This window comes from Carassius auratus, chromosome 24 (assembly GCF_003368295.1).
Source record: "Carassius auratus strain Wakin chromosome 24, ASM336829v1, whole genome shotgun sequence".
Taxonomy (NCBI): Eukaryota; Metazoa; Chordata; class Actinopteri; order Cypriniformes; family Cyprinidae; genus Carassius; species Carassius auratus.
The window spans coordinates 21,775,201-21,801,273 of record NC_039266.1 but is presented as its reverse complement, the minus strand read 5'-3'; the positions used below and the strand labels follow the sequence as shown (position 1 = coordinate 21,801,273).

At 34.1% G+C, this 26,073-nt stretch overlaps 1 protein-coding gene across 7 annotated transcripts in view; it reads left to right on the top strand.

Moving 5' to 3' along the window:
- Positions 1-26,073, top strand: part of slc12a7b (solute carrier family 12 member 7b) — a 56,532-nt gene that overhangs the window by 471 nt on the left and 29,988 nt on the right. For 4 of the 7 annotated variants that reach the window (XM_026201631.1, XM_026201630.1, XM_026201627.1 and 1 more), the window contains exon 1: positions 3,081-3,343. In XM_026201631.1, coding sequence (XP_026057416.1) covers positions 3,178-3,343 — 166 coding nt within the window. In that variant the 5' untranslated portion in view covers positions 3,081-3,177. Of the gene's footprint in view, positions 1-3,080; positions 3,344-14,196; positions 14,500-23,558; positions 23,678-26,073 lie in introns of those variants that run through there. The other 3 variants (XM_026201626.1, XM_026201628.1, XM_026201632.1) reach the window with 3 other exon arrangements.

The following is a 26,073-nucleotide window of genomic DNA, read 5'->3' as shown; positions in this document are numbered from 1 at the left end:
AACCAAAATCCCTGAAGATAACTCTAGATCGAGATTATCTAAAAAGATAAGTCATTTTACAAAAAAGGGGACAGTTAAATATCAGAAAATATCTCAAATCATGTGTTGAAATGATGGAACTAAAGCAAAATGAGCTAAAACAAATTCAAGAAGTTCTGGAGCAGATCAAGAATGATGTCAAAAACAATAAATACTTTGAGTATGAAGTTGAGGTCACCTACAAAGAGATAGTTGATATTGATCGTGCTGCATCATCTGTCAGGAGAACTGTCATTATCCCGGATGCTGGGGGCCCGTGGTGTGGTGTGAAGTGATGAAAAATGATTACTGTACAGTGTGCACTTACAGCAAACATGTTAAACATCCCAAAATATATGAAATAAAGACACAAAAGGTGAAGACAACTTATGAAGATTTGATGTGGAAATATAATGATGGTATGATGAAAAATGGTGATGGTGTTTCTTGGGTTGTTTCTGAATGAAGATCTGCAAGAATTAGAGAAAGAGAAAGTAAACCTGGTGACTGAAGCTTTTGACTGTGTGGAAACTCTGGAGAAGATCACACTCAAGAGTGATTCACTGCTCACACTTCAGCACATTGATTTTCTGATTGAGAAGCTGAAGGAAATTGATGAACCTGAAAAGGCCAAAACACTGGAAAACATCAAGAAGAGAGCAGGAGAAAAACATGTCTTTCTATATAATCATTCATTGTTAATTATTTAATGAATCTAACATTTATCTATAATCCATCTTATACTGTATCTATACCCTAACACTTGTTTTTGGTTTTTCTTCATTTGAAAGTTGCTTTGGATAAACAGCATCTGCTGAATTAACTGATGTAAAATACGATGATTACTGTAGCATTTGTCCTGGAATAAAACTCAAACTGTATACAGTATAATCTAATCAGTTTATAGAGTACAATACAATTGAAAATGTAACAATTACACTGTAAAAGACAACCAAAATATTGAAATTTATCATGAAATTATGTGTGTGAAATAATGGCTGATTAGGGACTGTTTTGATTGTATTATTATGGGCTGCCATCTAGAGGTCACATGAGAAAATGCTGCATTTTTTGTTTTTCAGGTAATGAAAAAATCTGAGACGGTCACAGAAGCTCTTGTTGGACTGACTGTGTTGTTCATGATATTTGTGCGCCTTTCACTGTCATGTTTATTGCTTCATGTTTTTTCTTTGAAATAATACTAAGATCTTAGAGAATATGCAGCAGAAATATGAAATGATTTCACTTGTATCTATTATGAATAAAGTAATACAAATTTTCCAGAATATCCAGAATCATTATTTCTAGAATATTCTTTTACAGCAATGTCTTGTCAGAACCAAACTCATCCAGTCTCGATCCCAGTGTGTGTTGTGTGTAGATCAGTAGCAGAATGTGAATCATCCCGTCACTCTTTGTCTGTCTCTTAAAATAACTCACAACAGCTGAAACAAATCCTGAGAGACTGGAACAGTTAATGCTGATGACTGAACAAAACATGACAACAATATAATATACAGCATATGAGGGCACAACCAGACCCAGTTCATACAGTCATTCAGATTTCACAGGTAAAGTTGACTTGGGTCAAACTAATAATAGTTATAATAGGTCAGATCATGTTCCTGTTTTCCAGCAGTGAAGAGGAAACTATCTGTAGTCCTGGACCGGGTCCTGATTCATAGATCCTCCACGCTGTGTTTTCATGGGTCTGACCAATCATTGTCTGGGAATAAAGAGGAGTGGAGCTCTTGGCATCCCAACCATGCAGTTTAAATGAAGCTTCATTTAATCTTTTCCTTCACAAACAGTCCCACTAAACAAAAACATTATACAGAGTCTAACAGAGTGTCTTTATTTGACATCATGGAAATAACGTTTCTCTGTGTGACTCACGTTCATCTGAGCCAGTATCATCATTAAAATCAGCTCTTCATCATGTTGTGTGTGAAGAGCTTCTGTAGATCTGGAAACTCCTCATACGAGTTACTCATCTGTATCTATGAGAAAAACACACGACACAAAAGGGAAACAGAAAGTGGATGTTAATGAAGCCACAGGCTCATGTGAATATGAGTTTATATGAGACACACGTCTATGTCAAACACCAGAGAACATCAGCACAGGAAAGAGTCTGTCATTAATCATTTAAATAAAACAATATTTCCATTAGGACTATTAAACAATAACTGCTAAATGTTCATGTATCTGTGTTTACTGTTTATAAATAGCTTGTTTAGTTCACAAATAATGATCTTAATAACAAACTACAGAACAAATGACAACAAAAACAGGCTTACAAATGTCAACAAGTAACTCAAATAGAGCAGAATTTGTATTTTTATTATTTGTCTCATAAGTGATTCTCCATCAGAAATATACAAACTGTTTCCAGGGATAATCTTTGCTTGTTTTGCTTAGCTAAATCTTACAAAAATAAATATACATATTTTCATATAAATAAATAAATACAAACAATTGAATTATTCTTTTTTATTAAAATTGATTAACATTATTACAACAATAACACATTTTGCTTTTGTAACTCCTTGATCTTGAAATGGCTTTGCTAAGTCTATAAAACATGTTTTTAAGAATAAATATATAAATAAATAAATAAATATTTTTATAAAACAAGGGATTTGTTTACATTATTATTTATTTTTTGAAAACAGTGGTTTAACGTTAATTTCTTGAATTCTTTGATCTTGAAATGGCTTTTCTATAAAACATAAATTATATTTAAATAAATAAATATTCATTAAAATAGAATAAATAACGCTTTAGAACAAAATAAAACTCAGTTATTAACATTAAAAAAAGTTTTTTCTGTTAAAAATTGTTTAATACTTTCAATTTCTTGATTTCCTTAAGTTTTAAATAACACATTTGAACTTGTTGTAATTCTTCAACATTAAAAGGAATACTTCTACTTATGCTTCATTGATGGGTCTGTGAGCAATCAGTCAAAACTGATCTGTTGTTGATATGAAGAAGCCCCGTTCATCTCTCAGCCAATGAGCGCAGCGCGTTCTGAACACATTCACGCTTCGGCGCGCGCGCGCTCACAAACTGTCAGATTAGCGCCGGCGATGAATCACGGGTGTAAACCGTCTGAGCCCTGAAGTTCATCAGACATCGGACAGGTCCGACACACGGATGCCCAACATGAGCGAGAGGTTTATGGTCGTACCGGTGGCACACGCCGAGGAGAGCGCGTTTGGAGACGAACCGGACGGAGACTCTGTGTTTGACGCCGGAGCCGGTGAGGAGCGGCGGGGATCGGTGCCCATCCTCCGGTACAGCAGGGAACCCAACAAATACGGTGAGACTACTCAAGTTCAACCAGCCAGACGGTCGTGTTCTCATGAACGCAGAGAGAGCCGTTATGTTGATTATAACCGGAGCGTCGCGCGCGTCACAACGCAGTCAGTCAGTTTGGCGCGTCGCGTCACTCGTGTACATTTACAGTGTAAACAATCTGGAAGAAAGTGAAGAGAAACTTCATAATCGCTTCGCCTTTAATAAACGCAGAAAGATCTGTGTGTTTTAATTGTTTAGTAAGTTCACTTTATGGATGATTGTTTATTGTAGACGGTTTGTTTTCACGCAGATCTCTCTCAGGAGGTTTAATTCTCTCAGGGCCGTTATCCAGCTTATATTTGATGGTTTCTGAAACGTTATGACAACGTTGAGATCGGGAACGTTATTAAATGTTTCTTTAAAGTCGAAGTCAAAGTAACTGAAAACTACCGTCAGCAGAACTGTTTTAGCTGCTAGTTTACTATTTAGTTAAACACTGAACATTCAGTAACACGTGTTTATTGAAATGTATGATATGAGTTAAATGACTAAGTGTTTCAGATTTTTATTTATTTATTTTAACTTCAGTTTAACATTAATTCAGCATTTAACTTTATAAGGTTTATTCTCAGCAATATCACAATCCTCTTTTATCTAAAAAAATGTACAATGTGGACTTATGCTAATGATACACAGGGCAGCTTTTTGAGCAATGCTGCTTGTGCCCTTTCCCATTGAGAATAGGTAACACATTTCTGTCTGTTAGACTTCTGCTTGGTTGCTCGTTGACCGCAACATTGCTCAGAGTTGTTCTGGGTATCATCAGCCTCTGTATTCTTTCCCTTACAAGAATGAATCATAGTTGCAGCTCCAGTAAAACTGGTAACTTATTACCAATGTCCTTAAAATTCAGAAATTAACATATATTACATTATATGTAACAAAATGGAAATTGATTTTATTTTAGTGGTGACCAAGGTTTATTTATTACATTTTTTTATTATTTACTTACAGTATAAGGATTCCATATTTGACTGTCTATATTTTGCATTATATTTATATTTTTTATCTTATGTGTATTTGCATTAAATGCTGTTGTTTTATTGCATTTACTTTATAATAGAAATAAGCCCAGTAGGAGGGTTTGTGCAGAAAAATATGCATTAGTTTAGATCTTTATAAGATTAAACAAAATGTACATCTTTATTATTCTCATTTGTACTCATTAATTTATTGATTTATTTTTAGTGAAACGTGATGATTTGATAGCGTTTTATGAAACATGATACTCTTTTGGTTTTACTCCACTGTCTGATATCAGGGGCTTGTCTAGACGTGTCTCGGGACACTTTTGGTGCTCAGCTGTCTTCATTAATTACCATGACACATCTGTTTGTCTCCCAGCTCAGAGATCTAACAACCTACATCTGAAAATACTAACAAAACAATGAGCGATTCTGGCCTTTTATAGTCTCTCATTGCTCTTTCATTTATTTAATGAGATCTATGTCCATGTGGATTTAAGGAAGGAAATATATAACCAACTGCATTAATGTAATGCATATTAGTCTGGTGTCTGTCTTTATCTTTTATAAGATATGAAAGCTTAGAATTGACCCTTCATTAAATTCAGGCCTCTTAAAACCAATGTGCTTTTGATTATCCTCTTAAACAGCAGTCATACAGTCTATAAAGAAGTTTAAAGAAGTGTGATTGTGAGAGCTGATCTTCTGCTGAAGGTCTGAAGCCCTTAAGAAGGTCCAGGTGATCTGGAGACCGCACTTGAGGTGCAGTAATTACATATAGACTACACAAAATCGAAGTTCAACATCTTGTTTCAAAAGTTTTGATTGGTGTTAATCATATAAAAAGCTTCCCAATGCATTGAGCTGATTCTAAGAGCAGATCAGACCTACAGAAACATTAGTGACTCGTGAGTTTCATTTGTTGGCGTGTGAAGTGCCTTGGCTTTGGAGAAGTGCACAGGAGTCATCTTCCAGATGGTTGGGCTGGGGAGTGTTGGATTGGGTTACACACTCATTATGGGAGTCAGGAACATCTCTATTCATATGTGTGGTGATGCTCTCAGACTTCACTCCCAGACCTAGAGCAATGCTGAGCTAGTTGCTCCTAAACATTAAGCAATCATGAGGTCTTGCAGACTCTGAATAATACTAGATAAGGCCACAGATCCAAACCCAACCCAATGCTGAGACCTTGATCCAAATAATGCAGGCTAGTGATGCTGGGTTTTCATTTTAGAAGCATATTGCAACAATTACGAACTAACATGCAACCAAAAATAAATCCATTTGTCTAAGAAATTAAAGAGATGTTCCAGGTTAAATACAAACTGGAATTTTGTTGGTTACCACAAACTATAATATGGACTCCCATAACTTGTGAAAATAAAAGACGTTGATGCATATTGTATGCAGAAGTCTTTATAGCTACAATGTAAATCAATGTAAATGACGATCATTTAGTTGAAAGTATTTGGTGTAAATTTGAATATACGCCAGTTTTGTAATTTGTAGAAACTGATGTTATCTTCGGCCTAAATTGGTTTCATTTGATGTTGATAAAATGAAGAATTTCTACTATTTATTCTAATTGTTTATCATATGCACAGAGTAAAAGAGACAGCAGAAGTGGCTATTTTTGAACAATTGACACTAAAGACATATTTAGAAATACCTAAGTAAATGCTTAAATGCAACACAAATTATGCATCTGTAAATTTGTATTTTATTTATTTTTTAGATATATTCATCACATGATGTATTCTTGTATGTACAATATATTTGGTCCTTAATTAAAGAAAAAAAACTAATTCAAAAGAGCAGTAAAACAAAATGAAAGTGGAATATTTGTGGTTTCTTAAGCCATATGATATTGTACACTTAGTAAACATCACATGATATTTTTGCAAACGCAGAATGCTGAGGTTAACAGATTTCTACAGTGAAGTTCTTGAAAGTGTATTTTTTTAAACCATGTTTCATATGTGATCAGAGACAACCCTGTTATTAAAAGGTCGTGAGTTTTTGATATTGTTAGAATATAGATCTGAAGGTCATGGATGAGATGAGAATGTGCAATGAAACAGTCATTTTCTGCTGTTCAGGGAAGTTTTTGCACCATGATTAACCGGTGTGTTTCCACATCATCTCAGTAGCTGGAGCTCATGTGTTGGAGGGTGGTCTCCGGTCAGGGTCAGGGCAGATGGAAAAGAGAAGAGGGAATTATTTTTATTTAGCACATTTCTCCGTCAGGATACTGTGAACAGCTGACTCAAGCAACCCTGTTCTATTTGTGTTAGCTGTTTGTCTACACATGTTTCTGTGCATCAACATTTCCAGTTACCAAAGCAAAGTTTCTTTTCTTCTTCTAACATATAAACACAATGGGTGCCGTGCAGTTTGTTTGTGTGCTTCTGGGCAGCAGTAATTGGCTTCAGAGTACAGGAGTTATTTGTAATTATATCGCTCTAATTGGCATCATAAGATGACAATCACGTGACTGTGCTCCTGTATAGATGGCTATTTTGTTTATGCTTGCTCAGCAGCATTTAAAGCTTCATGCATGCTTCTGATGTACAAAAAAAAAAAAAAAAAATCAGACACAGGAAGAAAATTCATGCTGTCTTTTAACCATCCATATTTTATGACTGCTAAACATTTTTTATTCTTTTTTTTTATTTTTCCTCAATTTTTAAAATTCATTGTGTGCTTATATAATTATTTTTTATTGTTTTATTTCATGTTAGTTATGTTAGTAATGTTGCCCTGGTAGCTAGCTTTTTTTTTTTTTTTTTTAGGTAACATATTTTTATGGTTTTATATTTAGGTAACAATAATAACCCTGCTTTTAACATAGTTTTTTAGGCAAAATTCTAAGCCAGCATCACCAAGAAATTAAATGCAGAAATACCAGAATGCATTGCAATGAATGCAAAAAATTTGATCTAATACTGTACATTTCACTAAAATGTTTAAAAGGAGTCTATTTCACTCATTATGGACATTGTGGAAACCTTGAGTAGAGCTTAATTTTTTGCAAATGAGCATTTTGAAATAGATCTATCTACTGTTTTCCTCTTTGGATTGTTTTGTGTTTTTCCACTGCTTTTTGTATTCACACTTTAAGCACAATCACTGCATGACTCATCTGAGCTGATGTGAGTTGATTATTCTGTGAGAAGTTACCCAGACCTCTTCCTCTCTGTTCTCACTGTGAGGAGTCTCATTCCCATCAGCCCCGTGTTAAAGAACAATGTGCTCTTGTCTCAGGACTCTTGATTTTGATGTCCTCACGCTCAGTCTCTCAAACAATGCTCAGCTGTTGAAAATAGCAGGCGGTCTCTTAATGCTAAATAAACGTTGGCACATAAAGATTTAAGGAAATATTTCACAGTTAACTGGTCTGTAATATGTGTATGTTAGCACAAATTCAGTACTTTGTTTGCTGAAATGTTTTAAGTGGATGTTTGTTGAACATTTTTAAATGTTGAAAGCTACTTATTTCAGAGTGTTTAGGGAACATTCAAAAGTGCTGTTCCCATAATGTTTGCACAATGGCAAAATGCAAAGTTCCTTTAATGTTTTCCTGTAATGCTCGCATAATCAAAAATGATTCATTGAATTTTGACACAGAATGTTCACAGAAGTTGGGTCTGTCAAAATCTCAAACCAACTGCACTCCAGTTATGTTAATGCAAAGTTATCTGGTCTTATTATATTGACAAAAAAAAAAAAAAAAACTTTTTTTAAAATCTTTTTTCTAAAATGTTTTTGAAAATACATTTTAAACAACTAACTACTTGTTTCAGAGAACATTCAAATAATGTTTGCAAAATTCTAAAATGGAACATTCCATAATATTCTCTGTAACATTCTCATAAACTGGAGAACAGAGAACTTCAGAGAACATTCCAAAATAAACGTTTCATAACTAAATCAAAACATTAGCACTACACTCTCAGAATATTGTAATGACAGTAAATAAATGATGACGAAGTTAAATGTTTGGGTGAACTTGTGTTTTGGGGTTTTCTTTAAATGTGCCCTTTTCTCTAGATCTGCTCTGTATGGGACATCAGTCCTGTGGTCATACGAGGAACAGATTGTGAGTCACGTCTGGTGCTCATGAAGGTGATAAACCTCACAATCATTTAGATAAACTGTGCTGCTGGCACCGTGGAGGGTTTTGTTAGGCTTGTGTTTGGCCCGAGCTCCCATTTCAGGACCATCTCACGGACACCAGGATCAAACTACACTCTTGGATAATCTAGAATGCTTTAGATATTTGTCCTGTGCTGCAGAAGAGCAGAAAAAGCTGTCACCTGATCCTGTGGTGTATGACGTACAGCTGAAGGAGAAGCGGGCATCTGCTCTGACATTTGAGATGGGCGGCTCTGCCAGAACGACTGAGCATCTGTCATCACCTGCTTACAGTCGCTTCGTTTCAGAGTCAAAACCTCTGCCAGTCTCCACCTGTTGACTGTTACGTGTTGAAAGTCATTTATAGTAATTATTTTATACGTGCCGAATGGATTAGTGCAGATTCCTCGCGTGTCTGAGGTGCAGTGGCGTGACATTTTGAGATCCCTCTGGTTTCCGTTTTTAAGCTCCCTGTAATGTTTGAACATTCAAGTCCGTTTTAGAAACAGAGACATGCACTGGATGGGTGTGAAAATCTGCTGTAATAGACATGCAATCTGTGTGTGTGAACTGATACTGTTAGTTACAGCTAGTCTGGGTCAGATTAAACTAGATAAACTAAATAACTGATATAGATGCCAGTTTAAAGTGTCAGATAAAAAAAAAAAAATGTCATAAATAATATGTATTATGGAGATGTATAATGTATTTATAAGTTTTGTAAATTTGTGCTTGGTGCATTTGTCATCATTACTCACCTAACATTTTAGTATCATTAATATGCTATTATAGTTTTTTTTTTTACATTTTCTGTTTTCATTTTATTTTTGATATTATTGGATTTGTGTTTATATGGCGATATGAAGTCCATGATACAGTATTTATTGCGATATGAAAAATTGGAAAAAAAATAAAATTTTGTACATTTAAATTATTCTATCTAATGAGCTTTGACAATTCAAAATTAAGAGCCAATTAGTTTGACAGATACTGTGCCAAAGCATAATGGTAAAAAACACGACTTTAAAGACATTTATGTTAAAATAAGAAGTTTAAATATATTTTAAAAACTTAAGTTCATCATTTCATATCGTCATGTGACCACGATATTATCAAGACAGTTTTGCTATCGCGACATCACGATATTGATAATATCATTACATCCATAGTTTATATACAGGTGCTACTCATCCAGAATGAGCTTAAAAAAATGACTTAAGATGTACTAGTAATTTTCAGCCAGGTGATTGTCCATTCAGTTTAAAGACATTTCCATTAACCCTAAAACACAACACAGTGATGTGAAAAATCAATGCATAAAATCCCTTCATATTTATTTAGTACAGTATATTGTGTTAAATTTTTACAGATTTCTTACACTATTTTTTAATTATTATTTCAGTTTTAGTTATTTAAGTACTTCAAGTCAAACTAAGCAAAAATGAAATGTGATTAAAAATAAATGGCTAAATTATTTCTAGTAACAATTATTATATCTATCTTAGTGTTAACACTGGCAACTCTATATCCGTCGACCTTCGAAAATGGTTTAGTTCTCTTTTAGTGCCTAAACCGGGACAAATGAGTCTGTTTGTTTTCTCTATAAATGTAGCATGGAAATATTACTGCAGGCCTAAAGAATCTGTGTGTAAAAGCTTGTCAACAAGTGGAAAGTTGGGTTTTGTAGATGTCGTGATGCCAGGAAAAATTCTCTACATGTATTTTGTGGACTAACTCTGTACATACAGAAATGCTTTGAAAGATGTTTCGATGTCCAACTCAATTTACCCAAGAACATCAGCAGGTGGCAGCACATGATGCTTCGTTACATAACAGCTTTCAATTCTCAGCACACTTCTTTCTTCCAGCTTCAGCTAACTGAAGTTTCAACGGAAGAAACAACCACTCTTACATCTCATTTGGTTAATCTTTAAATTACCTTACATATGAATAGATGTCCATGCATCTGATTCTGCATTATATATCTATTCTGACCACCACTGTTACCCACAATTCCCTTGTTTGACCCGTGTGACATCTCAAACGCACTCTCTCACAATTATCTGTGTTTGTATTGTACATTAGTGATTGTGTAAGCCTGTGCAGGACTTTACCGTTTATATTATAAGTGCTTTATGCGTCAGTATGGCTTGTGTCTAGATGCAGTCTATTCTTCAAAGAGCAGGAAATGAGGCTCGGACAAAACAGATCCAGCTTCATAAATGTCGAAATCACACTGTTTCTGACTGGATCTGAATTTGGGAGACTATGCTTGATCTTGTTTTGATGTATTTGGGATGATCCAGAAACGGGACGTCCTGTACAGTGGTTTGTACTTCTCACTGGATCCAGATACGCACAGTTTTGGACGTTTTGCCATTTAAAGGTCAGTGCACAGGTGGAACCAATTCATTAGAGCGAATTCCTGGCAGCTTTAACGCTTTCTCGTTACTCTTTACTCATTTCTGGCGAAGCCTTTCAAGAACGGATGAGATCTTTGGATTTGTGGTTTTAGGTACTGTAATTTCATTGTAATTATTTTTGATTATTTTACACTGTGTTGTGATGAAATGCCTTCAGGGCAAGATAGCTTCCATTTATGTGTTTCAGGTTTAAGTCTCAGCTAGTTCAGATGGACATGTTTAGGAACACAAAGTCCATCATAATTGGAAATTCCTTATGGTGATAACTGAGCACAACTCGTTCACCTTTTTGCTGTTATGTATTCAGTCTCTGTCAATTGTCATATCTGTGAGAACACGGATATTGCTATTGTTTCTTGGTACCATACAAAGACTTGCTCTGCTGAAAAATTGGTAAAAATAAGCTTAAAAGTGGGTGTGTAGTTATATATTGTAGTCTTTTTTTCCTAACTTACTCCTCCATAAGGTGTGCCTGGTATAAATAGCTTGCAGTTCACTGTGTCTATATAGGATTCAAGTGGCATGACGAATTAAAGGACTAATAAACCCCAAAATTATAATTTGCTAGACATGTATTGTACTCACCCTCAAGCCACCAATGAGTCATATGTGTTTGTTTCTTCTTCAGATTTGGAGAAATGTAGCATTTTGTCACTTGCTCATCAATGGATGCTCTGCAGTGAATGGGTGCCGTCAGAATGAGAGTCCAAACAGCTGATAAAAACATCACAATAATCCACACCGCTCCAGTCCATCAGTCAACATCTGGAGAAGACAAAAGAATGGGTTATTTAGAGCTGTTTTGGCTTGTGAATTTATGCAGATTTCTCTCCTGATTCAGAAGATACAACTTTTTCACTGAAAGAAGTGTTAATATGATAGATTTAGTCGAATTTTAGACTCTCATTCTGACGGCACCCATTCACTGCAGAGCATCCATCACTGAGACACTGATGCAACATTTCTCCAAATCTGAGGAAGAAACAAACTCATCTACATCTTGGATGCCCTGAGGTCATAGTAAATTAAAATTGTGGGTGAACTATTCCTTTAACACGGTCAAGGTTTAATTGTGAGTAATGTGCGTTGCGCAATGATGCATGAGAAAGCAGCATCAGCGCGTCCCAGAATTCCTGTGTTTTTGGTCCATTAGTGGGCCCGTGGTATTTTTATCTCTATGACCCGGTTGGTTTGACCGGTGAATCCTCCAGTGGGCCGTTGCTGTTCTTGAGTCTGTCTGTTCTGAGCACTGCAGTGTAATTCAATCTGACTCCCAGAACACTCTGAACATGAGAGCTTCCTTTGTGTGAGTGCAGCTTCACATTAAACTGGTGCCTTCTGCTCTTTCTAGGAGAAATTAAGGGTCCACATGTCAAGCTAACAATGAGGAATGTGGAGTAAATCACATATCTGCGCTGACTTCCTGTTTGCTGTGCTTTTATGGCTCCAGTTTGTGACTTCAGACATGAATTATAGTTTTTGAGGAAAGTTGTGCTGTTTGTTTACTAAGTGATCAGATGCACCGTTTTGACCTGCTGTACTAGAAAACAGGTGGAAAACATACTACACAGGGTTTATCTGTAATGATTGTGCTATCAGGATTCTTGTATCCTCTTTTCACAAGAAATATTGACAGAGCTTTACCTCATTAAGACACTTTCAGATAAGTTTATCAGTCAAGCCGTTGACTTTCATAGGAGAAATATAAACCTTATGTTTCTACAAATAAACTTTTTATTCTTCTCTCCTAAATGTGTGCATTCCTTGTGAAAAAAGTGCACTTGTAATGTACATAAATTCTTAAAATGATTTTTTTAAAACTGTTTATTTTCATATTTTCTATTCTTACCATATACAGAAATAAAGAACAAGAGAACATATAATAATAAAAAATGCTAATAAATAAATAAAAAAATTCACTTGATGATATAAAATGATAAATTATTAATAATTTAATATCATAATCATATATTAATATATAATAATATAATATTAGTTACTTTAAAGGTCACTTAAGTAAACTTTAAATTAGTTTTTTACTTATAAAGTAGTTTTCTAAATCTAGAGGTTTCCACGCAGCAAGTGCAGGGTTGTCTTTACACTGCTCTGAACTGAGTCTCAAGAGTCACGAAGACAAAACGTCTGCACAGGAACTATTACAGCCCTGCGCTACTACACAAGATCCTACTGTATGTCAGGTCTTGTATTGTTCGTGTGGAATGAGCACTTCTTATGATTAACCGTCTGTAACCACAGAGCTACGCTGTCCGCTGCTTTAATAAAAGCTGCTGTGTTCATGGCCTTGTGTTTGATTGTGCACATGGACGAGTGTGATTAAACGTGCATGCTTCACAAACAGAGTACAGTAACGTTTATTACTCTTTCAATTGCTGCTTTGATGTTAAAATAAGTTTTTCTGTCCCAGGATAATATGCAGTCATGGGTAGTTTTGCCGTTTCATTTAGTACCGCGATTGCTGCAGAAATAACACACTTTCACATGCTTTTTGGTCATGAATGGTTTTGCAGACATTTTACATTTGAAGTTTGACTTACGCTACTTTTTTTCAAATGCTTTCTTTATTTCTTTCTTTCTTTTTTCAACATTGATAATAATCAGAAATGTTTCTTGAACTGATATTAGAATGATTTCTGAAGATCTTGAAAATTCATCATATTTAAAAATTTATTCACATAGAAAATTGTAAATTGTAACAATAGTTCACAAGATTACCATACAAAATAATAATAATTATAATTTAATTTAATCATGAAAATATAAATTAAGATAAATATTTTACAATCAAAATAAAACACTTACTAAAAATATAAAATATTAAAAAAAAATTAACCTGAATGTAATTTGAACATTAACTGACATTAGAGAACCATGAATATTAAATTGTTATAATGTTGAATTTTTGTTACATTTTTAGGATAATTTCTTTAGGTTTTTTTAAATAGTTTTTTATATATATTTTTTAAATTCTGTTATAGTTATTTTACTGTTTTAGATAAAAAAAAAAAAAATGAAAAATGTTTTCTTGGCAACTAGTCCAAAAATAAAATGTAAAAAGTTTTTATATATTTAATTCCGGTTAACATTTATTTTCCTTCAAGTATAACAAATCATATTTTAGTTGTTTTAGATTTATTAAGTAACCCTGTTGACCCCAGAGGAAGTTTCTAGAAGAGGTTTGTAATCAATAGCTTCCTTTATCTGGTGTGTTGTTGTGTCTGTGGAGGTTCACTCTGCTGCAGGCGAGAAATGAGACGCTGCTCCTGTGTGGGTTAAGGACGGCCCCCTGGGCGGGGCTTCCCTGCTTCCTTATATGGAGGCAGGCTGGTCACATGGTCGAGCCGGTGTCAAAGAGATAGGAGTAAAACTGAGAACTCTGAACCACTCAAAGAAGCCAGCGCAGAGGACGAGAGGCAGAGCGTGAGACCGACAGATAAGGAGAACCACAGACGCCTCACATGGTGAGAAAATGCCCACCAACTTCACCGTGGTCCCCGTGGATGATGGCAGAAAGTCCTCTCAGGAAGACTCCGACGACAACAACATCCTAAAGGAGGAGGATGAAGAAACCATAGGTGAGATGTTCCCTCTGAGACTGAATCCAAACAGCTCGGCTGGATCTGTAGTAACGTGCTGCTTCAGGTTAACTGAGCGGGTCACTGTCCAGAGTTTGTTTGTCTTTCTCTCTCTCTCTCCGCCGAGCGAACACGCCTTCTCTTTTCCTCTTTTCACATGGGTGAGAGAAGCATGTGCTGAAGACAAGCTCATGTGATGTTGTTCAGGATCGTTTCCTGCATCTTTTGTCATGTCATGATCTTTGTGTTGGTCATTTAATGCTTCTTTTAGTGCACGTCATCACTGGAGTCCATATTTGTGCATTTATTGCATAAACGTTGACAGGAAACAGAGTAGCTCTTATTTCTACATTCAGTTTAACAGCATCTTTCTTGTGCCAAATAAAGCAGCGTGATATATTGAATATGTATTGAGTTTAGCTGGCAACATAAATAAATGCTGCAATATTCAAATACACTTTTAAAGTTTTCTAAAAGATTTAATAATTAGACTAGTTTTGTGATCTTTGTCTTTTGAGGACAGTAGGATAGACATGATAATTAGTTGTTTCATAATCAATATCTGTGTTAAATTTGCTGTAATTTTTGCGATTAAAAAAAAAAAGAATCACTATAATACTCATTACAATAAGTTTTCTGGCTTGTGAGCCTTTTGTTTTGAGAGCAGTAAGATAAAAAAGTTAGTAAAAGCCTTTTTATATTAAACATTCAAGATAAAAAGCATCATCGTGAATAGTGTAATTTTGATGCACTTTATTATTTGGAAGTTTTCTGAAAGACTTTATTGTTGCACTAATTTTGTGTTTCTTGTCTCTTGAGGACATTAGAATAGAAATGTTTTTAGTAATTTAATACTTAAAGTTCAGTCAAAGTCCTAAACAGTAGGATTTATTAATGTGAATCAATTTCAGTGAATCGAGTCTCTGATTCAGTGAATCATTTGCATCGTCAATCTGAAGTGTTTCCTGTGACACTTTACTTTGATTTTTTTTAATACTTAAAAAAAATAAATAAAATTAAATGCTTTTGTTAATAAAATAAGTTTTTATTTATATAATAACACATACGTAATATTATCCTTTTATTTATCCTTGTATTATTTTTTTCTTTTGTTCATTTAATGAAAAACAGTGTTGAACACAGTTACTAGTTATTTACAGTATTTTACGTAATGCATTAAAGATTTTGAATATATTTACTTACATGTAGGTTGAAATTATGGTTGATTTCTTTCCAGTTTATACTAGCACTAGTGTCAGTCTCTGAGTTATAAAGTGCATTATTTGGTGTAATCTTCAGAAACTGTCCCTCATTACACGATGCACCGGCCGATGGCTTTTCTCCTGCTAATTGCTACCCTGGCTTACAATTACGGCCCAAATTTTACAGACTCAGTAGAGCAGCTAAACTCATATTAAGTGTTATGTAAGCAGGCAGTTTTCAGTGTTGTGCAACGGCTGTTTTTCTCCTCTGACTCTCCTGCGAGATGAACATGGACTCAGATTCCAGTCAATGCTATTGATTTGTCATGTTGCTTGCTTCCTGTTGGTTCCCGCCGGTGGGAGTTTAAGACCCCACCCTTCACATTCACCCAAATCTCTGGAGCTGCTCTTTGTCTGTGTATCTTTTGGGACATTACAGCTCACGGTGTTCACACAGAGCTGATTTCAGGCCCTAAGTACAAGAGGCTTCTTCTAGATAAGGACTCTCTCACTCCGTGCGTTTCTGCCTGATTGCATATTACTAGGATACAGCGCAGCGGCCGACATCTGCATCCAATTATTCCAGATCTCCACCCATGAAAAAGCCAACCTGAAATTGAATAACAGTGTAACTGTAAACCCTCTCAGCGTGTGCTTTATCTACTCAAAGCTTTCAGCTCAGAGAGAAGAAATATAGTTACATGGACTTGCATTGTTGGATTAAGTTTTATTAAACATCATTTTAGGTGTAGCACTGTAAGTGTGACGTTAATTAAACTGAAATCAGCAGGTTTGGTTCACATTTGTCTCAGTTTTCTGCTGATTCTATGTTGAAAAGCAAGATGATTATTAAACACATCCACGTCCTAAACAGCACAGCAGCTTGTGCGTATGATAACCGTTGTTAGTGGCTCTTAAATATAATTTTTGATGATGCCAGGGCAGTGAATCACAATTCCACCCTGTGTTGAAAACCTCTTTATTTATTGGTAAGTGCATACTTGACGTTAGCAGCATCAACTTTTGCATGGCATGCATTTTTAATGCTGTGAAAACACAGATGTTTTGTCTCTAAGTGGAGCAGGCAGTGTTTGTTTAATGCATAGGGAGGATTTTGAAAGTATGCATGGAAAATAATGAATTTCTGCATGGATGTGAAGAGGTTTGTGGTTAAATGATCTCATTTCTAAAGGTCAGTTCTCATGCATGGTGTGTGTAATGAGGGAGAATTCAAGTGTGTGTGTGTTACCGGTTGGTTACGAAACCACGACTGCTTAGAAACGAAAGACAGGAATTCATGCTTTCTGAAGAGATGAGTGTCTGAGATTGAATATTGCACTGATTTGAAACGTTTGAGGAACTTCAGGTCACTGGAAGATTGATGCAAAATCTTTACCTCATTGTAAAAAAAAGTGAAGTATTTAATTAATTGGATCATGTAATGTTTTATAATAATATATATTTTTTGCTAGAAAAGCAACAAAAATGTTTTATAAATTAAATAAATAAGAATAAATTTTGTGGGAGAATTTCTATTAGTCAAAAAAGCAAAAACAGCTTCACATTTTGAAACATTTGAGTTCAGAACAAAAGACTCACAATAGTAAAACTAATGTTGTTTCGACTCTAAATTCTCATGTTTTTTTTGGACATTGTGAACAATTCAGTTATACTTTATGCCTATAATAACCTTAAAAATATAACACGTTTTACTTTTTGGACATGTCCCACTGTAATTTTCATAATGCTTGGTTTCTTCAGCCGTTTTAACATATAATGAATAAATAAAGAAGATCTTACAGCTGACGATAACAATGCAAATGTCTATCACCATAGAAAACTCTTTTATTTACGTTTTATTTTGATTTATTAAGTTTAAAACCATTGCAAAAACAGCTATACATTATGAAACACTTGGAAACAAATTCTGATTGGACGAGCTGTATTGCATGGAAATTGTGACCGATTGAATTACACATTGTGTTTACAAAAAACACGTTTTCTTAAATTGAATTGTTTGGGACACATCCCGTAGTGTATTTTTCCCGTGTTAATAATGTAAAACAGTCTTTACCACTGACATCATGCAAATATATCTACCACATGTAACATTTTGTGAATGTTTCAAAGCATCAGACACATCTGTACCAGCTGAACTAATGTGTAATTAATCAAATGAAGTCTCAGTTGTGAGCTTCAGTAGCAGTTCTACATGTTCACTGCTGTTTGTGTCTTTCTCGATATCAGTCGTTCGTTCTTCTAGGGTGTGTTTTGTAGTTTTTGACGTCATGATCTGCAGGCCTCCTCTCTGTCACTGTAACTGTAACCAGATGTGCAGCATGTAGAAACCCTGCAATGAGTTTGTGTCCGTGTTCACACCCTCTTTACACAACATCAGCCCCACGGCTGCGTCTGCACGTGAGACAAACCCTAACACCCCACATTCCACTGCATACATCATGATTCCTTCAGATTACATAATCACAGCCAAGACATTATTGTGTGTGTTACCCAAACGTCTCATTATTTACTCACTGGCATGTCATTTCAAACCCTGTAAGCTGTTTCATTAGAAAAAATTGTAGTAATTTCTTTCTTGGACATTTTCTGTTAAGTTTACAGACATTTCGTTCAACAAAATGCAATACATCATTCAAAATATTGGTAAAACACCTGTGAAAAATCAGTAAAATAAATTCATAATAACTCTGTACCTAGCCCTATTTTACAGATGTTTTATGTACAAAATTACTGGAGATATTAAATGAACAAATATCTAAAATAACCAAGTTAATGTAAAAAAAAAATTGATTTAAGATTTTTTTTGGGCTGGAAAACAAGACAAAAACACTGAGGAAGAAAATCATTGTTATTTATGATTAGGGGCCACATTTTTGTGTGTTTACAAGAAAAAGTTAAATTCTGAATGGATTTGGAACAAGAAGGCGGAAGTGTTATTGTAGTATTTTTTTATACTTATTTTTTATACTTTAATATTTAGTTTTTATTTTAATATTAATATAAATTTGAGTAATTTTGTTATTTGCTTCTGTCATTTTTATTAGTTTTAGTTCATTTCAAGTTTTAATTGATCCTTTTTAAGTTTCAGTTTTATTATTATAATTTTGTTTTCCGGTTAGTAATTTTAGTGCTTCAGCTTAAAATATTTGAAAATTAGAACTAATGAAGGCGCTTTTATATTTATTTCATTTCAGTGAACAGACACGTCTTAATAACTTTAGTTTAGTTAATGTTCATAACACTGCATAAAGTCTTGAAATGAAATGCATGGTTAACACCCACGAGAGATGATCCGAATCCCTCGTACAGTTTGTTTCAGGTTTGTTGAGCACATATTTCATCTTTCTGTTGTCATTCAGAAGCTTGTACTTCCTGTTTCCTGTCAGGCCGGTCCTGGCCTCCATGTGCTGTGTCTGATAAGAGTCTGTGTGTGTTTCCACTGACCCGCCGGCTCCACATCCTCTGACACACACTTTCTCTTTCCCAGCTTCAGTCCCTCCAGAGAAACGCTTGCTACCCAAACTTTAATTTTTACAGCCTAAAAGTCTGAGAAGGCAGTGGCCAAACATGAATTTTTTTCCTTCAGCAGGTTGGCAGCTTCCTCAGAAGCCAACGGCCTGAAATAACCTTCAAATCATGAGCATTTAAAGCAGATAACAGTGCACAATCAGCCTTATAAACGTAGTGCCTGTGCTAATAATAAGACACACTGAACGTCTCGTTGCCTTGTAAGGGTCTGAAGGTTTTACAGGCCTGGCTCGGCTCAGGGTTCATTTCATTGGGTCTCTTCTTGTTCAGATATTGGTCACATGACTCACATCAGCGTTCAGTCAAGTCAAACCGCTCAGAATGCTTAGAAATGTTTGTCAATGTGTATTTATGTGAATAATTTCCGGCTCTCTTTCTAATAAACGGGTCCATGCAGCTAATGGGAATAGAACGACGTTAGCTCGAAGTAGAAAGGAGAACAGAGTTTAACAGTAAAGGATCAATCATATGATGCAGATTATGCATGAGCAACATTCTAGATGAAATAAAGGGAAGGAGAAAATAAAAGATTAACAGAAGTACTTCGAAACAAAAAACATCAACCACAGAAAAGGGTAGTTAACAATTACGTAATGACAGGAAAATAAAGTTCAGTAAATAAAAGGATTATAGTTTTAATTAATTGTTTTTTTTTGTCAAGATTTTGTGGTTTTAATTTTTTTTATAGTTATTATACATAACAAAAATTATTTTTTGTTACCTAAAATGAAATAAACTTCAATTGAAATAAAAGCTAGTTGTCAAAACAACATTTCTCATTTTCATTCATCTTGATAATAACTAAAAATAATAACAGATAATGCAACTGAAATAAAATTTAATAAATAAAGAAATACAAATTTGAATTGACTAAAATTAAAAAGAAAACTATATATCTAAGAAATTTAAAACTTGATGCATAAAAATAAAAACTTTGGCAATTAGATGAAAAAGGTAATTTATTAGATGTTTAGTGAACTGTAAAACCCTGGTTCACTGATTTATTCTCTGTGCTTGATTTTTCTAGGCGTGCCTTTATTAAATAACTTGGCAAGGCAACTGGTAACTGAAAGCCCTTTACATTAAAAGCATTTAAAATAATCGTAATGCACAAGAAATAAGAAGTCAAAGATGGTGTAAAGTTTCTTCTGGAACACAGACCTTCATGCAAAACAGCACTTAGTCCTGCTCTGTTGTGTCTGCAATGAAGTCTTTAACAGGCGGTCATGCAGCGCTGCAGTGTGATTTCTGGACCTGGACACACTGAAAACAGCAAACTAAATCACTTCAGCCAATCTGTGCATGACTCTTTGTGATTTGGCCCTCTCTGGCAGTAGCTGCTCTCCTCTTAAACGTGGGTTTAATCTGTGCTTGTTATTCCCGCTGCGCTGATTCACTGCTGCCATTGCATCAAGATGAAGTTCCTCTTCTGTTTAACAGCTCTGGCTGACGCACAGAAATCACCGTCTGGAAACACAGCTGCTGGAGCCCATTAGAAACTCAATTAGAGAACTTAATGAACAGACATGTTTGCAGGCATATGCAAGGAAAACATTGACTAATGCAGAGCTTGAAGAAACATTTATAGTCTTTTCAGTGCACTGTATATGTGTATTGCAATGTGTATGCAATGGAGTATGCAATGTGAACACAGTCACTGTTCAGGTAACAGTGGGACAGACTGATTTAAATCAAGCTCATCCATCATTGTCAGTGACTCACTGCCCCCCTCTGCTGGAGGAACTCTAAACAGATTTAGACAGGTCAGATGTTGTGTATGATATCCATGTTTTTGACTTGACTTTGTGTAGCTTATTGTTGTTTTTGACGGATGCTGCTTGTTAAAATGCATGGAATAGTTTTTAAGGTTCATTTGATTTAGTTATATGGTTGATCTCTGTTCTCATATAAGTGACTTTGTTGCATGAAATAATATCCATGTGTCTTGGTTCTTTATTTTCTGTAGGTCAGAGCAAATACACGTGATATGAATAGTTTGTGACAGACAGAAATAATGACTGTGAGATAGAATTAAAACCTCAGCATTGGCTTTAGGCTACTTTTATTTTGTCACGTGATTATAAAAAAAAGACAAGATTTAAATCAGTCTTGATCGTCCTAACAGAGTCACATTCTATATAATAATAATAATAATAATAATAATAATAATAATTATTATTATAATTATAATAATAATGACAAAATATGAATATTGAATATCATTGTAAGCATTAAAAGTAATGAAGTATTAAAATCAGTATTGTTTGTTATTATGTTTTTTTTTATAATAAATATGTATGTATTATTATTTGTATTATTAACAATAATAACAATTCAAATATTTGTATTATTTATATTTAATATATTCAATCAAATATCATTCATAGTAATAAGATTAAAAAATAAATAATAATAATAATATAAAACTTTACAAAAATAAATAATAGGAAAATATTTCCAAAGAACCAAGTTATTAAAATTAAATGTGAAATTTTGAAATTATTTCATTAATTATAAATATAAATTTGATCATTATTATTAGTAGTATTTATTGTTTGCCACCATTATTTGTTGTGGTAATAATATAAAATCACATTTATAAATTAATAATAATGCCAAGTTTTTATATTAATTATTAAAAATTATTATTACTAGTTTTTATTATTTGCTTTTATTATTTATAATTTTAAATGCTATAATAATAATAATAATAATAATAATAATAATAGATTATTTTTTTCTAAAAAAATTATATAATTTGTAACATAATTTATAACCAGATATTATAATCAATAATACTACAAAATAATATGTCAACTCTATAGGTGAATGAATACATATTTTATTTCTACATACAGTATATATAGTTGATATAATAATAAACAGATGTGATCAGTTTTTGTGTGTGGATGCAGTACGTGATGAAATCACACTCATGAAGCTGAAGTCACACTGAGGTCTGTGTGTTAAATGAGTTTGAGTGTGTGAGATCACTGAAGCCCACGCAATCCCAGCATGCTCTGTTACGTAACACGCTCCTTTACCTGAAGGCTTTAACGGCTTACAGCATCACTGATGACGCTCGACCAACCCACAGAAACATCTGATATTTTAACATCGTGAAAATAAAGCCAGTGTCTATAACTTATAATCACATATTGTGAAGATTTCCACTTCTTGGTCTCTGTTTGTGTTTAAAGCGAGGGTTTAGTGTCTGTTTCTTAAGTACACTTCACACACGGATAACCTGCGCCTCCTCCCTTGTGTTTAGGTTCGAGTTGTAAATGAAGAGTTCCTTCCTTCCTCAGGTCCTGCTACGCTTTCTAAACAGGACAGGATTTGGTTAATCTGGTTAAGTGATTACTAGCTAGTTCACATACTGATGAAGAGACACTAGATGAGCAGCAATGAATACAGCACTCGTAAAGTCAGTTCCTGCAATAAAGCAGTAATCTGTTGTGTGTGTGTGTGTGTGTGTGTGTGTGTACATGCACACTGTATATTTATACACATTTTTACATAAAGATATAATAAACTTTCATATATTATAACCACTTAACATAAGCTTTTTAAGGCCAAAATGTGAATTTAAACGATTAAAAATATTGTTTATGATAAGAAAAATGCATTTTGCTATTTAATTTTAAATAATTGTATTACAAATAAATGTTAATTAAAAAAATAATGTATTTACTATAATATAAAATATATAAATATTATTATAAATTATAAAAATATAGTTTATGTAATGTATGTTTATTTATAATTTATAATGGAAATGCTATGCATTATTTGCTATGCTTTGCAATTTCATTACTAATTAAATATATTAAATAAATGCATTATAAATCAATACATTATATAATTACATTTTTTAAATAATAATATGGTATATTAATAACAATACGAGTAGTAGTACTATTATTATTATTATTATTATTATTATTATTATTATTATTATTATTATTATTATTATTATTATTTATGATTAACTGTTTTTGACACTGCGACCCAACACAGTACCAATGTGTTATCATTCATGCTTGTTTTTATCAGATATGCCTGTTAGAAAGTGTCTTATTATTGTTTCGGATGCATTTTCAATCATACTGAGCGCATCTTTAGTGTAGTGACACGCCGTCTCTCTCTCTCTCTGTCTGTCACCACCATCAGTCACTTTCCTACCTTTATATCTCTTTATCCCCCTCTCTCTCTCTCTCTGTCTCTCTCCCTCGCTCGCCCCTCCCCGTGTCCGTCTGAGTGGTTTAGATCAGGGATCAAGCGCTCAGGGACTGATGTCTCTGGTGTTTTATTGGCAGCGTCACAGACTCTGATCATCAGAGCACAGATAGTTGAGACCCTGGTCGGACCCATCTCACCCTCTCTCTCCGTCAGCATGGAGCCGGGCTCCAGCTCCTGTCTGCGGGGTAAGTGTTCGGCGTCCCAAACTCGTGGATGTTCCTAGTGCTTCAGTTGTCGTTTTAAGCGGTGTTTGTGATCGTCTGTGTTGAGCTGGATCTCGTGTAGTTTCAACAAATCTACGACTGCACTTCTGGATCATCTCAGGAGGATGCCGTTTTAATTTTGTCAACCAGAATAACCTTTAATTTTTAAAAGATGTAACTAGTTGCGGTTTGTAGTCAGCCACTAATACAAGCTGAATAACTTCTCTAAAGCAACCAGTGGCGTTAAGCTCGTCTTCATTCTTACTTCACTAGATGTGGAACATCACAGGTATCTAACATGAGATTTTACTCTTGTCAACCGTAGCATAAGCAAATCTAAACCGACTTTAAGTGACGTTTTTGAAGAATGTGGCTAGTTGCATTGAAAAAGTCATAGTTCATACTTTATTAGAAATGTGAAATTGCTGTTTTGCGATTTCCAAATAATGTAGAATGAGAAAGTTTTCCATTTTAATATCGTCAGCCTAAAACCTTGTCTAAACGGACTTGAAGCGATGTGGTGAATGATGTGACTAGTTGCATTGAGCTAGTCTATGTTTTTACCTCAGTAGATGTTTATTTGCAGTTTATCCAGAATGAGAGATTTTGGTGATTTATTTATTTATTTATTTATTTTTATCTTTACTTATATGAGCTAGTCTCCGTTCTTGGTTATACTTAAGTTTTAATTAATAAAAACATCCGTAGAAGCTTTCTAGAATATATTTTGCTATTTAAATGTTGATGATCAGAATATTGCAAACTGACTTTGAGGGACATTTTGAAGGGGTTTATTAATTTTAGAATCAGAAAAAGATATTTTAATGTCGTCATTCAAAATTTTACAACTTATCACTTAAAAGTGATCATCTGAACTAGTGACAAGTTGCTTTTTTTAGACATTAAAGTTACTTTCTCTAACAATATATCTTTGGGGAAAAATTTTTAACAAAATAGAATATAAATAAATAAGTTTAATACATTTCCGGAACTTCTCAAATATAAATAAAATAACCTCAACGTATTTTCTAAACTGACTTTTTTAAGGTTCAAAATCAACTGAGTTGCAAACAACATTTATAATAAATAATTTATATAATTTTGTAACCTTCCCTTGTTTTAGGGATGTTAATCTTTTTAATTTTATTGCTGCATAGCCATTCTAACATCTACAGTTTTACAAATATCCATCCGTTTATTCAACGATTCATTTCTACGTTCTATATTTCTCTCATTGACTCGTTGATTCATTGATTCACTGATTCATTGATTCTTTTTGACGATCTGAATCTAGTGTCGTTTTAAAGCGGCAGCGTTCCTATCACCAGTCGTAGAGCGTGTTTATCTACTCCGTCTGACTTTGGGTCTTCTAATAGTTTGACATCCGTGTTGGATAACGGGATTGGAGTGACTCTTTCTGCCAGCGTCTCTTGCTCAGTCAGCCGGTGTAAAACAAGCTCTCGTAGTCCGCTTACAGATCAGAACCAGAGAGAGCTTAGCTGATATAAATAGAGGATGTGGCCATTTATTACAGAGAGACTGATTCACGGTCCCTGCTAATGCCCTACTTTACCAGACATGTTCACTGCAACCGTTCTTGTGACAATTGTTTCGTTCGGTTCGTCTATTGTAAAAGAGTCATGAAGAAGGTTTTAGTTTTATTGTTGGAAACTCTAACTGTTATGTGCCTGGAAAGGAAGCTGTTGACATGAACTCTTACTGTGTGTATTAAGGGTAACTCAGAGGTGTGTGTGTGTGTGTAGCTGTTCATCAGTGTTTCACAATCACATGACCTCCCTGCGCTGAATCTCAGGTTCACTGATGTTGAATACAGAAATCCTCATCTCAGTGAGTCTGTAATCGAAGGACTGATGAACTCCAGGTCAGCTCAGATCCACCTCACGCTGTCCTGAGAAGATGTTTGTTTGCACTGCTGGGTTATTATGAGCGGTTCATGCAGGTCTTTTGTTTTATTATATTCCATTTAAAAATTTAGATTCTATTTACTATTCTACTCATTTTGTTCAGTTTTTTTATATATGACATTTTACTTACGTTTTTGTTATTTATTATTTTATTTTTTATTGCAAATTTTTAATTCAGTTTTGTTTATTATTTTATTCTGTTTTTTTATTTTATTTGACTTCATTTTATTAATTTCGTTTTATTTTATTCAGTTTATTTATTTCGTTTTATTTTACTCAGTTTTACTTATTTTGTTTTGTTTATACTGTTATTTTATTTCAAATTTTTTATTTTATTTTATTTGACTTCATTTTATTTTAGTTTTATTTTACTCAGTTTTACTTATTTTGTTTTGCTTTATACTGTTATTTGAATTTTTTTCATTCTGTTTCATTTTTTATTTTATTCTGTTT